General features: G+C 33.2%; 1 protein-coding gene across 4 annotated transcripts in view; it reads left to right on the top strand.

The window, feature by feature from the left end:
• ZMYM4 (zinc finger MYM-type containing 4) overlaps positions 1–15,993 on the top strand; it is a 178,506-nt gene that overhangs the window by 121,530 nt on the left and 40,983 nt on the right. For 2 of the 4 annotated variants that reach the window (XM_033422167.2, XM_049697738.1), the window contains exons 6-19: positions 819–903; positions 1,133–1,388; positions 5,226–5,400; positions 5,512–5,724; positions 8,151–8,246; positions 9,274–9,424; positions 9,913–10,028; positions 10,458–10,733; positions 10,907–11,057; positions 11,858–12,030; positions 12,805–12,955; positions 13,515–13,655; positions 13,988–14,025; positions 15,386–15,530. In XM_033422167.2, coding sequence (XP_033278058.1) covers positions 819–903; positions 1,133–1,388; positions 5,226–5,400; positions 5,512–5,724; positions 8,151–8,246; positions 9,274–9,424; positions 9,913–10,028; positions 10,458–10,733; positions 10,907–11,057; positions 11,858–12,030; positions 12,805–12,955; positions 13,515–13,655; positions 13,988–14,025; positions 15,386–15,530 — 2,167 coding nt within the window. The remainder of the gene's footprint in view (positions 1–818; positions 904–1,132; positions 1,389–5,225; positions 5,401–5,511; positions 5,725–8,150; positions 8,247–9,273; positions 9,425–9,912; positions 10,029–10,457; positions 10,734–10,906; positions 11,058–11,857; positions 12,031–12,804; positions 12,956–13,514; positions 13,656–13,987; positions 14,026–15,385; positions 15,531–15,993) is intronic. The other 2 variants (XM_033422168.2, XM_049697743.1) reach the window with 1 other exon arrangement.

Genomic DNA, 15,993 nt, shown 5'->3' with positions numbered 1-15,993 from the left:
CTACCACTTAGGGGCTTCACAATGCAATAATAGAATTGTAAAAGCTAACAACAGCACTAAAAACTTGTTGTACAACTCAGTTATATGTGGTTATTCATGACTAAAAATATATTTACATTCACTAAAAAAATTATTGAAATAAAAACCCAGACTTTTAAAATATTTTTTTTAGAATTCTCAGACTGCCTGGTCTGCCTTTATAAACCTCAGGGATTCTTGGACTCCAACCTTAGAAACACTGATATTTAGCCACTAGAATTTATTTTAGAGTAATATGTGATAATATGCAAATAAATGTTCAGTTGATTCAAGTGACCAAAAAATCATTTTATAAGAATGCTATATTCAGTATAATTACAGCTGTGTGAAGAAACACATACGGCAGGGGAAAAGACTGGAAAGAAATATAACAAAAGAGTAACAGTGGTTGTTTTGGGGTAATGGAAATATGATTAGAATTTTTTTCTCATTTCTACTTGTCTAAATTTTGTATAGTAAGTGTGTATTACTTTTATAATAGATGAACAGCAACTTAAAATACTGTAATAATATTAAGAATTTAAAGAATAATTTGTGAATATCTGGTAGTGCTATAGGCTAGATAGCTACTGTCATTTTTTACCTCAACTCTCAGCGTGTATAAACATGTTATACCCTTATTGTAATTATAGTTTGCTTGCTATTACTTATTAATATTAATGTAGTAAACATTTTCCACCCCTATATAGCCATAGTAAAATGTCTTGAATATCTGGATTTCTTTAGATACATTGTATTTATTTTTTCTTTACATATTTATTTATTTTTCTTTTTAAAAGGAGTATAGTCATGGCCAACAGCAAAAAACTCAAGAAGGGGAACTGAAAATTAGTGCTGTGTTTTCAGTCAGTGGCAGTCCTCTTGGTAAGAAGCAGAACTGAATGAATGAATCATGTTTATTTATTCTGACCAGTATGAGTGAGAGGAAGTATCTACTTATATTAGTAAACTAGGCAGTTTAGAATGGCTTTAATTGTGTATTGCATAATTAGTGTTGGGTTTCAAGACTAGCTCTAGAAGAGAAAGAAAGGATGCCTACTTAAAATTCATGGTAAAAAGTAAAACTTTTTTTTTTAAATTTTTTTTTTTAAAGCTCCACAGTTGACTACTGGCTTTCAGCCTTCACTGGCATCATCTGGCATGAATAAAATGCTTCCTTCAGTTCCAGCCACAGCTGTTCGAGTTTCCTGTTCTGGTTGTAAAAAAATCCTCCAGAAGGGGCAAACTGCTTATCAGAGGAAAGGGTCTACTCAGCTATTCTGCTCTACACTGTGCCTCACTGGATATACAGTTCCACCTGCCCGCCCACCGCCTCCTCCCACTAAGAAAACTTGTTCAAGTTGCTCAAAGTATAGCAGAATTCTAAATTATCGTCTTTGCTTTCTTTCTTTCAAGATACTTTGTTCTTATTTATGTATTGTTTAATTTTCTACCTTTCTATGTTTTTGGAGAAATATCACATTGTTTACTATGAACATGTTGTTGCTGCTTTTAATCTTTCTGGACGCTAGGTGCTCAGCTTTCTTTTAACTTTAAGTAATGTGCCTTTTATATAATAAGAGGTGCTTTTGAAATGTACTTTACTATCCTTGTTAGTTGAGATGCTTGAGAAAACAAAAACTATGCCATTTAGGGGTATTACATGACCACAATATTTTATCTTGTAACTGTAGGCAATAGATGCTTAGATGCAACAAATATTTAATGTTTATGTAATGTTTTCTATTAGGTAGTTGGAATTCATTTAATACTTTTCATCTTAACTTTAATTGGATTCCAGTGTGTGTATTTTTATTTTCTCAGTATCTCAGGTATCTCAGAGGTTGTATTTCAGTGTTTAACAACAAAAAATTATGACCTTAGATCCTAATAAAATCATCCTGATATATTTGAGGAATATGAACTAATTTAGGCTAATTTTGCAATGTGGTCATTAGACACTGTTTAAATAAGTCAGAAAAAGATGAATAATGCTCTTGTTCTGAAATATTTTGGCTTCTATTATTAAGCTACTCAAACCATGATTTATTAGTTTCGATATTTGTACTTAGAGTACCTCACATGGATGCTGCCCTTTCTCTGTCTAGAAAGGGAAAAGATGCTCCCTCTTCTGGTTCAATTGGAAAAAGTATAGAAAGAAACTTCTAAAAGAAATTTGAGTATGGTTAGAAGATGTTCTAGAAGTTATATGTGCATCCCCTTATGTTTCAAGTTTAATTTAGTAAAAATAGACTTCTGTTTGAATTATGAAACATGTTTAAAAAAGAGTACTTATAGATGATATCTAATTTCTATATTCCAGTATATTCATCCTTTCTAAGATCAAATCAACTAGAAAATTATAATTTTTATAAGGTTCTTTGTTCTTTTCCTATTTTGCTATGAAATAATTTCACGTAAAAACTTCCTTTTATGTTTCTTTATTTAATTCTTACTTTAGCGATCAGCGCTTTCTAAAATTTCAGCAGTATTTCTCCTTTCATAATAATAGTCATAGATACTTAGTGCAAAGATTTAACAGTGAATTTCAAAATGACCATAGGAAACTCATGGAAGTTTTAAAATGTGTGCCTTCTTTCTGTGTTTTTTAATTCTTGTCCGTACATGTTGTTCTTCTCATCTAAATTTACTATATCTCTTTGGTCTCTGGTGTTTGCCTTGCTTTATCTGGAGATGGTCATTTTTACCTGCATGTCATATCTTAGCTCTGTCTGATCTTATGTAATTTAATTATTTTAAAGATTAAATGTTCTTCTTTTGTAATGTTTGGTCTTATCCATGAATTTTAACCTGTCGTTCTTTGACTTTTAACTGTTCTACCTTTTCACTCACTTACTCTGTTGTCTTTTTTTTTATCCCTTGTTCTTTTCCATTCACCCCTTTCTGTTCTTCTTTCAGGTACTCCTTGCCTGCCTATCACCTCAACTTTTCTTTTTCATTTTCTGTCTTTCTTAATTTTCCCCCCTTCTCTTCTTACAGAATACGTTTTTCTCTTGTTGCTCAGTTCTCAACCATTTATCAGTCTTGTTTTTCTTTGTATTCCATTTCATTTTCTGTACTACTCTTTCATCTCCTTTTCACCACTTTTCCTTTCCTTCCCTTTTTCCTCTCTTATTTACACAGTCATTACAGCAGTTTGGGATAGTCTGGTTTATCTGATTATAAAATTATTGATTTGGATTGTGCCTGAAATATAAGGAAGTTAGATTCAAAGAAGTTAAATGATTTGCTCAGTGTCACATAGCTGGGTAGTTCTGGCACATGCATTTTCCCCTCTAGATAGTCCATGCATCGAACAGGTTTAATTTGTAAGTCAGTCCCTATAAGAAGGATTTTTACTTTAATTTGAATAGGTGGAGATAGAAAAGATTTCCTTCCTGATAACTACTGCTGTTTTTGTAGACCACTAGAAATATAGCAGCAGCACTTAGGTTGAAAGAAACTCCTTAGCTGTTTGGAGTAACAATTTTATTTTTGTTAGTCTTTTATTAACCAAATCTCTTAGCATCTTGAATTTAACCTAAACTCTGAATATGTTTTGGCTAATCATCATTTAATTTTTAGATTTCATTAGTAATAGGGACCTAACAATTTGTTTTAAAAAAATCAGTTTCAAATCCTACACTTTAAAAGAGGTAACTTGGAGGGTACTTTTGTTAATACTGTTAGAAAGATCAGTTTTCTTGATAATAATGGCAGTAAGAGAGGTAACTGTTTCAGGATTGTCTGTACCATCTGAATTTTTACTATCTGAAATGAGATTGCTCCTTCTCATTCTGATAAGATGTAATCTGTTACAATAAAATGTAATGCAGTTGGATGTTAAGCATACTGAGAGTAGTGAGAAGTAGCTACTTTTATGATTCTATTGCCTTGATCCACGCTGTTCTCCAACTTTTATCTCCTTAGCCTTCTAGAAAACATCTATTTAAGGTCCAGCTAAAATACCACCTTTTGGGTAGCTTTTCATGTCACATCTTGTCTGAAATAATTGTTTCTTCATTTCTATTTCTGTAGTACATTTTATGTATATAAATACATTTTTCAAAATTATTTTACTTTTTTATATTAAGAATGCTTCTTTTATGGTATTTTGTATATCATTTGTCTATTTGTCCCAGTATACTGTGAGCTGCTTGAGGGCTTGTACCATATCTTGACATAGGGCTGGGCTAGTCCCTGGCTCAAGGTAACTGCTTATTAAATACCCTTATAAATGAAATAGATTAAAACCCAATAAAAAGTAGCTGGAAAGGCCAAAAAAAAATGCAGGTAATAGAGCACTCTCAAGCTACTAAGTATTGAAGATGAGGTGTGATGTTGTGTATTACAGCATAGTACAATATCAGGTGCTCCTTGTGATGAGTCCCACTATATTTGCTATTATCTTTTTTTTGAAGCAGAGATATTTGTAATCTTTTCTAAAAAGTACTATATTAGTATAATCTGTTTAAAATGTAAGAGTGAATATAACAATTTACTAAATATTATGTGAGTGTATACTCATGGGAGAGAGACATTGTTTACAGAATTTCATCAAGGTATTTTTTAAATTGGTTTTTAAAATGGTTTGTACTTAAGCGATAAACTACTATGTAGGAAGAGTAATTTGGGAGTGGGATAAGGGGTGGAGTGGTAGGGAGTCTTAATCCTTAGGGTTTTAATCTTCATTGTCTTTTACTGCTAATGTTTACAGATTGAATTATTTAGATCTGGAAATGTTCAATTTTATATAATCATGCTAGAATATGCACTGTGTAGTTTGAAATGTATTCCTACTTTTAAAAGATAGTGGCTTTAAAATTTTTCAAGTGTAATGTTAAAGAGTATTTTTGAACATATAGGAGAGCCTAAGGAAGAAAATGAAAATCTTCTATAATCCTACCTATTAGAGATAGTGAATGATAAATGTTTGATGTATATCTTTTTAATCTTGAAACATAGTGTACTAATCCTCACAACAGTTCTATGAACTAAGCCGTGTATTAGTTTCATTTTATACAACAGAGGTTGAGGATCAAAGTGATTTATCACTTTATTCAAGAAAACCCAGGTTTTCAGATTTAAATACCAATGCCCTTTCCCTACACTTTTAATTGCCTTTGTTTTATTTGATATTTTTAGTTGACAAAAAGGAAAAAAATGAATTATACTATGGCTTATTTTATCTTTGTTGTCATTTTTAGAGACATTTTAAATCCAAAGGATGTGATCAGTGCCCAGTTTGAAAATACCACCACTAGTAAAGATTTTTGTAGTCAGTCATGTTTGTCAACATATGAACTGAAAAGAAAACCTGTTGTTACCATAAATACGAATAGCATTTCAACCAAATGCAGCATGTGTCAGAAGAATGCTGTTGTAAGTTATCTTTTTACTTTAGTGGGGGAAGGAGTCTGATATTTGTGCTTAAAGGGCAGCTTTTGATGGTCTTTGCTTGTTGTTTCTAAGTTATTACTTTATAATTCCTAGATTCGACATGAAGTTAATTACCAGAATGTGGTACATAAACTTTGCAGTGATGCCTGCTTTTCTAAGTTTCGCTCTGCTAACAACCTCACCATGAACTGTTGTGAAAACTGTGGGGGTTACTGCTACAGTGGCTCTGGACAATGCCACATGCTCCAGATAGAGGGACAGGCTAAGAAGTTTTGTAGTTCCACGTGTGTCACAGCATATAAGCAGGTACATGACCATATTTAATCCTGACGTCTTTGTTCCTTCCAGAAGGATTGAATTTTTTTGATAGAAATTATTTATGAAAATGTCACAAAAATATTAATTTCTTGTTATTAGCTTAATTAATATTTTTTGCATGTAAATAGTATTTTTCAAATGCATGTGTGTTAAAAAACTCTTGTTATAGAGTTTTATAAGTACCATATGCAGTTGTACCTCAGTATCCATGGGGAATTGGTTCCAGGAACCCTGAGGATATCAAAATCTGAGAGTGCTCAAGTCCCTTATATAAAATGGTGTAGTAATTGTATATAACCTACACACATTCTCCTGCATACTTTAAATCATCTCTAGATTATTTATAATACCTAATACAATGTAAATGCCATGTAAATAGTTGCCAGTGTGCAGCAAATTCTTTTCCTTTTTGGAATTTTCTGGAATTTTTTTCCTGGAATATTTTCGATCTGCATTTGGTTAAATCTGCAGATGTGGGACCCAGGGATATGGAGGGCAGACTGTATTTCTCTTAATGCATTTGAAATATCGATACATGTTTTTAGGGTATGGATTATTTTATTTAAAATATGATTAATGTTTTTGAACAAGATTTTGAAAATGCAGAAAAGCACAAAGAAGAAAAAATTAGGCATCTCTTAGAGTTACCCAGTCCCATCATTTTGGTGTATACCTTCTAATCTTTGCTTCTGCTAATCCCAAACTCTCAATCCATCCCTCTCCCACTCCCATTCCCCTTGGCAATCACCAATCTATTCTCTATGTCCCTCATTCTGTTTCTGTTTCATAGATAGGTTCATTTGTGTCAGATTTTAGATTCCACATATAAGTGATATCATATGGTATTTGTCTTTCTCTTTTTGACTTACTTCACTTAGTGTGATAATCTCTAGCTGCATCCATGTTGCTGCAAATGGCATTATTTCATTCTTTTTTATGGCTGAGTAGTATTCCATTGTATATATGTACCACATCTTCTTTATCCATTCATCTGTTGATGGACATTTAGGTTGTTTCCGTGTCTTGGCTATTGTTAATAGTGCTGCTGTGAACATAGGGGTGCATGTATCTTTTTGAATTACAGTTTTGTTTGGATATATGCCCAGGAGTGGGATTGCTGTATCATGTGGTAATTCTACTTTTAGTTTTCTGAGGAACCTCCATACTGTTTTCCACAGTGGTTGCACCACTGTGGTTGCAATTTACGTTCCTACCAACAGTGTAGAAGGGTTCCCTTTTCTCCATACCCTCTCTGGCATTTGTTATTTGTAGACTTTTTAATGATGGCCATTCTGACTGGCGTGAGGTGGTACCTCACTGTGGTTTGTTTTGATTTGCATTTCTCCAATAATTAGCAATGTTGGCAGTTTTATTTATACTAGATTTATATTTTGTTAGTAAATTTTGATCAAAAGTTCAATTTTAAAATTGGTAAACCCAAAGGAATAGTAAGAACTTTTTACATTTTCAGTTTTACAATATTTTCCTGTTTCACTGTATTTGCTGATCATTCTTTTTCTTAGAATAGTAAATTTTTATACAGTTAACCAAAATTGGTGAATTTAATAATGTTAATTTGGAAATTTCTCTTAAATGTTCTTAAAACTTTGCAATGATTTTGTAATTTTAAACATTCTAGTGTTTCAATTTATTTCTTTTTAATATACAAGCACATTAAAAGGGATTAGTGTTAGTTACTATTTATTTCTTCCTTAGAAACACCTTGTTTTTGTTCTCAAAGGGGAGGAAAACCCCAATATCTTCATTAGCTTTATTCTTGTACAAAGGACAGTTTTCCTGATATTGTATCACATTCTAAAAGTTACTTTGATTCAGTCCATTGAAAGGTGGTATACATTCCATAAGAGAAGTATTTTGAAATACCTTAATTTTAAATTTATTAGTTTTAATTTAGCCAATACCTATTAAAATTTTCACATATTAGTGTGTACTGTGGTTTAGAGAAAGAACGTGGATTTAGAGGTAAAGCAGATCTTGGTTTGATTCCCAGACTTTCTGTTCAAATAGAATTTAACCTTGGGGAAAGCAGTTAAACTCCCCGAGTCCATTTTCTTATCTGCAAATGGGTATATACTAGCAATGTCACTGGGATGTTTTTAGGATTATATGAAGTAAGAATGAGAAAGCACCTAGTATAGAACCTGGAACATTGAAGATGGTCATTTCTGCTACTTTTCTTTTCTTCCTTATATAAAATTTATTCAACAAACATTAGATGTGATTCCTGTTTTGAGGTGTTACATGTCCCCTGGGGGAGATACAAGTGTGTAGAGATGTTACGATAGAAGTGTTATGGGATGTAGAGGGGCACCGTGGAAGCAAGGTCAGTTCTACTTGATAGTTTCAGAGATAACTCTTGACCTAATTCTTATAAATGAAGTTTGTGTTTGCAGTCCTGTTGGAGGAGGAAAGGAGAAATAGGGTTGGAGATACAGAAGAGATTCCAGAATGTAGGAATATGCTCACTTGAATATGTATTTATTTTAATAGTAAGTATAACAGACTTATCGTTGAAGAGGACATAGAGATCTTGAAATTATCTTAATGGGTGCTGGATATACCTTATAAGTTATCCTGAATGTATGACATGTTAATAGTATTTAGCATTATTTGCTACTAAATCACTGAGTGGAAATTTAAGATAACAGACTCTTTCGTTGCTTATATTTGGACACTTGGGATATGCAAAGTTTCCTCCCACTTTATTGCTTAGAGTGTGCTTTGTTGTTGTTATTATTTGTTTTGGCTGCACCACGCGGCATGCGGGATCTTAGTTCCCTGACCAGGGATCGAACCCACGCCCCCTGAAGTGGAAACGCGGAGTCTTAACCACTGGACCATCAGGGAAGTCCCTGTGCTTTGTTATTATTAGTGGTAGAATATTTGAGTGTGAATTTTCTAGTAAGTTTATTAATTTCCTTGGATTCACATTTCATTGCTATATATAGCACCTTTTGTGGGAAGTTCTTCCAATTCTTTGAATAGTGTAAGAGCATGAATTCCCTGTTGTGTAATTTTTTAAATAGTGGGTTTTTTTGTTTGTTTGGAGGTTTTGTACAATATATTCTTGCAGCTTATTTATTTTATACATAGTATTTTGTGCTTAACCCCGTAACCTTATCTTGGGGGAAGGCTAAAATAGTGCGTTTAAAACTATAGTTATAACAAATTAATAGATCCCAAAATTAATTGCTAGGTTGTGCCCAACATATTTTTTAATGAAGTAGAGTAGAGTGGAAAAATATCAAAGTGCATCACATGTTATCATGATATATATTGTTTTATAAAACCTTTCAGTTTTATATACATACATGTTTAATACACAAACACAAAACCTCAGAAGTATGTGTTACTGGGTCACTTTGTAAAATTTATTTCTTACTGAGGATTGTAATCATAAAAGTTTGGAAGCCACTAATTTAAAATATTTCAACAGTGTTAAGTATAAACATTTCAAAGAATTATGCTTTTACTTGTAACTTGGTAAAAATGAATGTTATTTTATTCTCTTAATAGAAATCAGCCAAAATTACACCATGTGCGCTTTGCAAATCATTGAGATCCTCAGCAGAAATGATTGAAAATACCAATAGCTTGGGAAAGACGGAGCTTTTCTGTTCTGTTAATTGCTTATCTGCTTACAGAGTTAAAATGGTTACTTCTGCAGGTAATACTGGTTTCATAAACTTTATAAATATAATAGTTGAATAACTTATGGTTATTGCTTTGTTGTTATAGTGCAGATTTTTGTCCAAATTTAGTTGATTTTTAACGCAAATTTAAAATACTTCAGATCTGTGTTGTAAAATATCACCTCTTGATTGCTTATTTTATGTTTATTTAGTTGCGCCTATTTGTGCATTCTTTCTTACCAAAAGAATTTATGGCTTTTAAAATGTATTTTCTTTATCTATACCTGATTTATTTCAAGATTCATTTATTTTTTAGTTTCAGGGTGTAGACTGTGACAACTTTAAATAAACAGAAATATTTTTGACGTTGTTAGTTTTTGTCTATATGTGAGGTAACTAAGTTTAATTTCAGTTCCTGCAACTTGACTTGGCTCTTGAATTTTCATGTATCATATAATACTTATTTTCTCATACATTTGTTTGCATTTGTATTACTCATTAGTTTTTATTTTGATTTGCTAAGGTGTACAAGTTCAGTGTAACAGTTGCAAAACCTCAGCAATCCCTCAGTATCACCTAGCCATGTCAGATGGAAGTATTCGCAACTTCTGCAGCTACAGTTGTGTGGTAGCTTTCCAGGTATGGCTTCAGGACTCTTCCTTTTCTCCAGTTAGTTGCCTGTGATAGTAAAGTAAACTTATTAGGTGGTACTAAGTGCCTGGATTGCCTAAATTTCTACCTCAGTCTTTTTAAACTTGGGTTCTTTGGTCCATCCTATTTTTGGAGGCATGTTATTTAATTGCCTTCTGTGAAATTAAATGGTACTGTTATTACCTAGATTATCTATTGGGAGGATATTATTTTTAAAGAATATTATTAAATTATTTCATTTTTTAATATAAATATCACTCCCCCCATTCAGCTATAAGCTGCTCAAAGGCAGGGATGTTTGCCTTTTCACAAATATATGTTAAGTGCCTAGAACTGTGCTTGACATAGGTAGGTATTCAGTACCTTCTTGTTTGAACAAATGAGTAGATTGATCTTTTTGTTTGTTTCTTCTTTCAGAATTTGTTCAACAAACCAGCAGGAATGAATTCTTCAGTGGTGCCCTTGTCTCAGGGCCAAGTAATTGTAAGCATCCCTACAGGTTCAACAGTGTCAGCAGGAGGCGGTAACACCTCTGCTGTTTCTCCCACCTCCATCAGTAGCTCTGCTGCAGCTGGTCTCCAGCGTCTTGCTGCCCAATCCCAACATGTTGGGTTTGCACGAAGTGTTGTAAAACTCAAGTGTCAGCACTGTAACCGTCTCTTTGCCACAAAACCAGAACTTCTTGATTATAAGGTAGAGTAAAGGAGCATGATAGAGGGTTCGAGTATAAACTGGTCTATCTGTAAACTTATTTCTGGCTTTTCACCTTTCAGAAATACACTATTTGTTTTGAAAATAAGAGGGATAAAGATTTCCACAAGATAAACCAAATGTTTAATTAGTACTTAATGATTATTTCTTTGCAGGGTAAAATGTTTCAGTTCTGTGGCAAAAATTGTTCTGATGAATATAAGAAAATAAATAATTTAATGGCAATGTGTGAATATTGTAAAATTGAGAAAATTGTAAAGGAGACTGTGCGATTCTCAGGTGCTGACAAGTCATTCTGTAGTGAAGGTAAAGATAGAAGATTATCTTACCTACTGAGCATGTTTGTTGTTTCAAAAGTAGTTGATGATTTAAGCTGTCACTGTGTAAGTTTATTTTATCTTTTGTGTATAACACCAAAACCTTTTTGTTTTGTTTATACTTGGTTCTCTCTTTTCTGATCTAATTATTCATATTATATAGATGTTAAAATGAAGAAAAATCTCCTCAATGTGTATAGCAAAAAATGGTGGTGATGTGAAAAACATTTAATGTTAGTTATTAGGTTGATAGGGATCCTTTAGTTCTTGTATTTATTTCTAAAGGGAACTGCTTAAATTTTGGTAGCATCCTAAGATAATACTTTTATTGTTTTAAACATCCATTATGTTTCTGAATATAAATGATCTGAATATGTGAATCAGTGTCTTCCTTATTTAGATGACTATAAGGTTAGAATGTTTTGTTTTACTCTAAAACCATGCAGGATTAGCCTCCTAGGCTAGTGGCTTTCAAACCTTTTGACCACGACACAAACAAGACATACATTTTACATTGTGACCCAGTGTATGTTCACATACCCAAATAAAACAAAAGTTTCATGAAACAAAACTGATTTTTACCATATATGATGCACTGTAATATTTGCTCTGCTGTCTTACTTCGTTTAAAAACAGAAAATGATAGTATTAATCCTCTAAATTGACCTCTTGATCTACTAATTGGTGAGAACCCAAATGTGCAAACTTTGTTGTAGGACATTTAAATTAAAGATGTAGATACTTATTATTTCTCCCTAATGTTAATTTTATCTTCTCTGATTTTTTTAGGTTGCAAATTGCTTTATAAACATGACTTGGCAAAACGCTGGGGAAATCACTGTAAAATGTGCAGTTATTGTTTACAGACATCTCCCAAATTGGTACAGAATAATTTAGGGGGGAAAGTAGAAGAGTTTTGTTGTGAAGAGTGCATGTCCAAATATACAGTTCTGTTCTATCAGGTAAATATAATTCACATTCCTGGGTTTTTCAAGTCAGGGCATATTTTTCCCTTCTTTTTTTCTTTCAAATAGTGTGAAGGGCAATTAATGATTTAAAACTTAAGTATTAAATGTATTCTGTTCTCCTCTAGTATTAATATAAGATTTTAAAAAGACTTTAATGTCACTGAAGTTACATTTGTTTTTAATTTCCTTGTAGAAGACATATCAGTCTTAAAACATTAAAATATTTAAAATTATATTCATTTATTAACTAAAATGAATTGTGTTCTGATGTCTTTAAGGAAGATCGGTCTATTTCCATTTCACTTATTTTAAAATTACTATTTATTGGCATCTCTATAATGTGACCTTTTTTAATGTTGTACAAAATAGTTGATAGGTAAGTAATTATTTCCAAATTTAGGATCGTTAACCTTCATTTTTTAAAAAACTGAATTATAGTTGAGGTATGATATTATATAAGTTAACAGGTATACAATATAGTGATTCACATTTTTTAAAGGTTATACTTCATTTATAGTTATTATAAAATATTGACTGTATTCCCTGTGTTGTACAATATATCCTTATAACTTATTTTATACATAATTGTTTGTACCTCTTAGTCCCCTACCTCTATATTGCCCCTCCCCCCAGGATAGTTAACCTTCATTTTTGTGATCTAAATTCTAAGTAAATTTCCTCACTTGTTAACCTGTGGCCTGCTTTTATTCCATCAGACCATAGACAGTTTGTTTTTTACTTCTTTACTATCTTCTGTTTCTTTTTCAGATGGCCAAATGTGATGGTTGTAAGCGACAGGGTAAGCTCAGTGAGTCCTTGAAATGGCGGGGAGAAATGAAACATTTCTGTAACCTGCTTTGTATCTTGATGTTCTGTAATCAGCAAAGTATGTGTGACCCACCTTCACAAAATAATGCAGGTAAAATTAAACTTTAGTCTTTGGTCAATGCCAGGGACTAACTACTGTTCTACAAGTTGAGAACATTAAGTAGTTGTCAATAATTTCATGAAACGTAAATTTCATTCTATTCAAATGACATTAACATTTAGATCTCTTTTTGTTTAACACCTTAGATTAATGCCCTGTAAAAACGAGTTCTTTTAGTTTTCCCTGAGCATGTTGAGTCAAATAAACTCTGTAAGAACTTTATGGGGAAGAATAGCAGTTAATGTTTTATAATTGAAGATATACATCTTGACTTCCTTAGAAAAGGATTTGAGAGAAAGAACATAGAATCTAAATCACATAGCCTTTTAAATATACCACATGCATAGTTAGGCAAGAGAAGGTACATGGAATACTTTCAAGGTTCACTAATTAAAGAACAGAAAAAAATCCAGTTAATCCTGAAGTGACACTTGGCTCCAACAGAATTTACTCTAACCTAAAAGCATTGTTTAACCTCCTTGAAATGTTGGTTCTGTGTATGTGCATATAAATTACATGAGATTTTCTTATTTTTGTTTATTTTAATCAGGAAGTGTTTCCATGGTGCCAGCTGCTTCATCAGGGCCCCCATCTCACAGAAAAGATTCAACTCCAGTTATAGCTAATGTAGTATCATTAGCCAGTGCTCCTGCTGCTCAGCCCACAGTGAATTCTAACAGTGTCTTACAAGGTATGATTTGATTTGAAAGCATTTATCTAGCCTTTTTGAGGTTGAATATAAGGCTTCTCTACTCTTTTTTGTCAGTGTTCATTTTCATGTGTTTGTCACATTCATATTAGGAATGGTGGTTCACTATGTGCTGCTATGGCATTAAACAGTGTTTTTGTAGTTTCCAGATCTCTTTTTCTCATATTAGGCTTTAGGTGTTACTCTTTCCCTGAATTAAAGTAAGATAATACATGTTTTTATTATGAAACTTTGTGTGTTTTTTCCAAATATCAGCTTTTAATACTAATGTTTAAATAATAAGATCCTACATTATATGTTTTTATTTATATCAGGTGCAGTTCCAACAGTAACAGCGAAAATCATTGGGGATGTAAGTTTTATTATTTTTATTGGTATTGCCACTGTCTTTTCCCTTTTTATGCAGTATGAATATGTCTAAGCTGATTTGCCCTCCTTTATTTTTTGTTTGTTATATAAAACAAATTGCATGAGTTCAGGAACAGGATTTTCTGGTTATTTAGTTAGGTCTTTTATGTACTTTAATTTCTTTGAATGCTTGGTATCTATATAATAGTAACTATATAATAGTTACTGAAGGTTTTTGTTATTTTTTAATTGTACAGAATTAAAGTAAATTGTACAGAATTCAGGCATAAAAGGTTTGGGGGGCATTTTGTAACATAGACTGTAAATAAAGTACTTATAAAATATAGTTTATTTCCCACTCAGTGTAGATTATGCTGTAAATAAGCATTCTTTTTAAAAAAAAAAAAACAATATTTTTGTGCTTTGTCTCTTAAAAAAAGAAAAAAATAAATAATGAGAAAAACTTATGACTAGAACAGTGGCATTTTTAAAGTGTTTCCTGGTCTCTGGGATAATTTTCATGTCATCTTTTTTCAGGTAACTTAAATGATCATAAGTGATCCTATTCTAGTTAATTTTTTTTTTTTTTTTTTTGCGGTACGCGGGCCTCTCACTGTTGTGGCCTCGCCCGTTGTGGAGCACAGGCTCCGGATGCGCAGGCTCAGCGGCCATGGCGCACGGGCCCAGCCGCTCCGGGGCATGTGGGATTTTCCCGGATTGGGGCACGAACCCGTGTCCCCTGCATCGGCAGGCGGACTCCCAACCACTGCGCCACCAGGGAAGCCTGAAACTAATTCTTTTAAGACTTAACTCAGTCAAGAAACAACAGTTCTCATTTTAAGCTCAACCACCATTGTTATTTATTTATTTGTTTTTTTTTGCGGTTCGCGGGCCTCCCACTGCCGCGGCCCCTCCCGCTGCAGAGCACAGGCTCCGGACGCGCAGGCTCAGCGGCCATGGCGCACGGGCCCAGCCACTCCGCGCCACGCGGGATCCCCCCGGACCGGGGCACGAACCCGTGTCCCCTGCATCGGCAGGCGGACCCCCAACCACTGTGCCACCAGGGAAGCCCCACCATTGTTATTGATCAACAGTATGTCACAATACAAACAGCATTTTTCTTGGTAAACAGAACTGGTAATTAGATACATTCAGGGTCAATATATAGTTATCAAAATATTCCTTTATTGATATTTCAGGAATATTATATTCCTTACATATTTAGTTGAATATTTATATTCTGTGTCTTCCAAGTAATTCCAATATAGTATTTCTTTTGAAATTATATTTTGAAATATAATATTTATAATGTTTCTTGTAATTAATGATAAGCTTTTGGTTTCTGACTTATTTTTTTTTACTAGGCAAGTACACAAACAGATGCCCTCAAACTGCCACCTTCCCAGCCTCCAAGACTTTTGAAGAATAAAGCTTTATTGTGCAAACCCATCACACAGACCAAGGCCACTTCTTGCAAACCACATACCCAAAACAAAGAATGCCAGACAGGTGTGTTCCTTGTGCTTTCTTCATTTAATTTTTCCTAGGGGAAAGTAATGTGGGATCTGGTTACATTAATTAAGTGCCTTCTGTTTTATAGGTGTTGTGTTTGGTTGCTTATATTCGCTGCCCAATTGAGTTCTCACGATATCCCTGTGGGTTAGGTATTTTCATCAACTTAACGAGTTATGGCAAAGAGAAGGTAGTTGATAATACCATACTCTGAATGCTTCATTTAATTTCCTTATTCATGATAGTGTAGTATTATGGGTAAGCATAGACTTTGGAATTACATAAACAGGGTCTTAGTTAAGAGGAACTGTTGTTTTCCAGAGCACCCTTAGGTTTGAACTTTTCCACACTCTATTTCAAATAATGTCAGTTCCTTTGGGGAGAGCTTTAGGGCTTTCTTTTCTTATGAACTGCCTCTACCCTCTTTGAGTTACTACTTTTCTGAATGATGGGCATGGTG

Source organism: Orcinus orca, chromosome 1, assembly GCF_937001465.1.
Source record: "Orcinus orca chromosome 1, mOrcOrc1.1, whole genome shotgun sequence".
Lineage (NCBI taxonomy): Eukaryota > Metazoa > Chordata > Mammalia > Artiodactyla > Delphinidae > Orcinus > Orcinus orca.
This window is presented reverse-complemented; position numbering and strand designations above follow the sequence as displayed.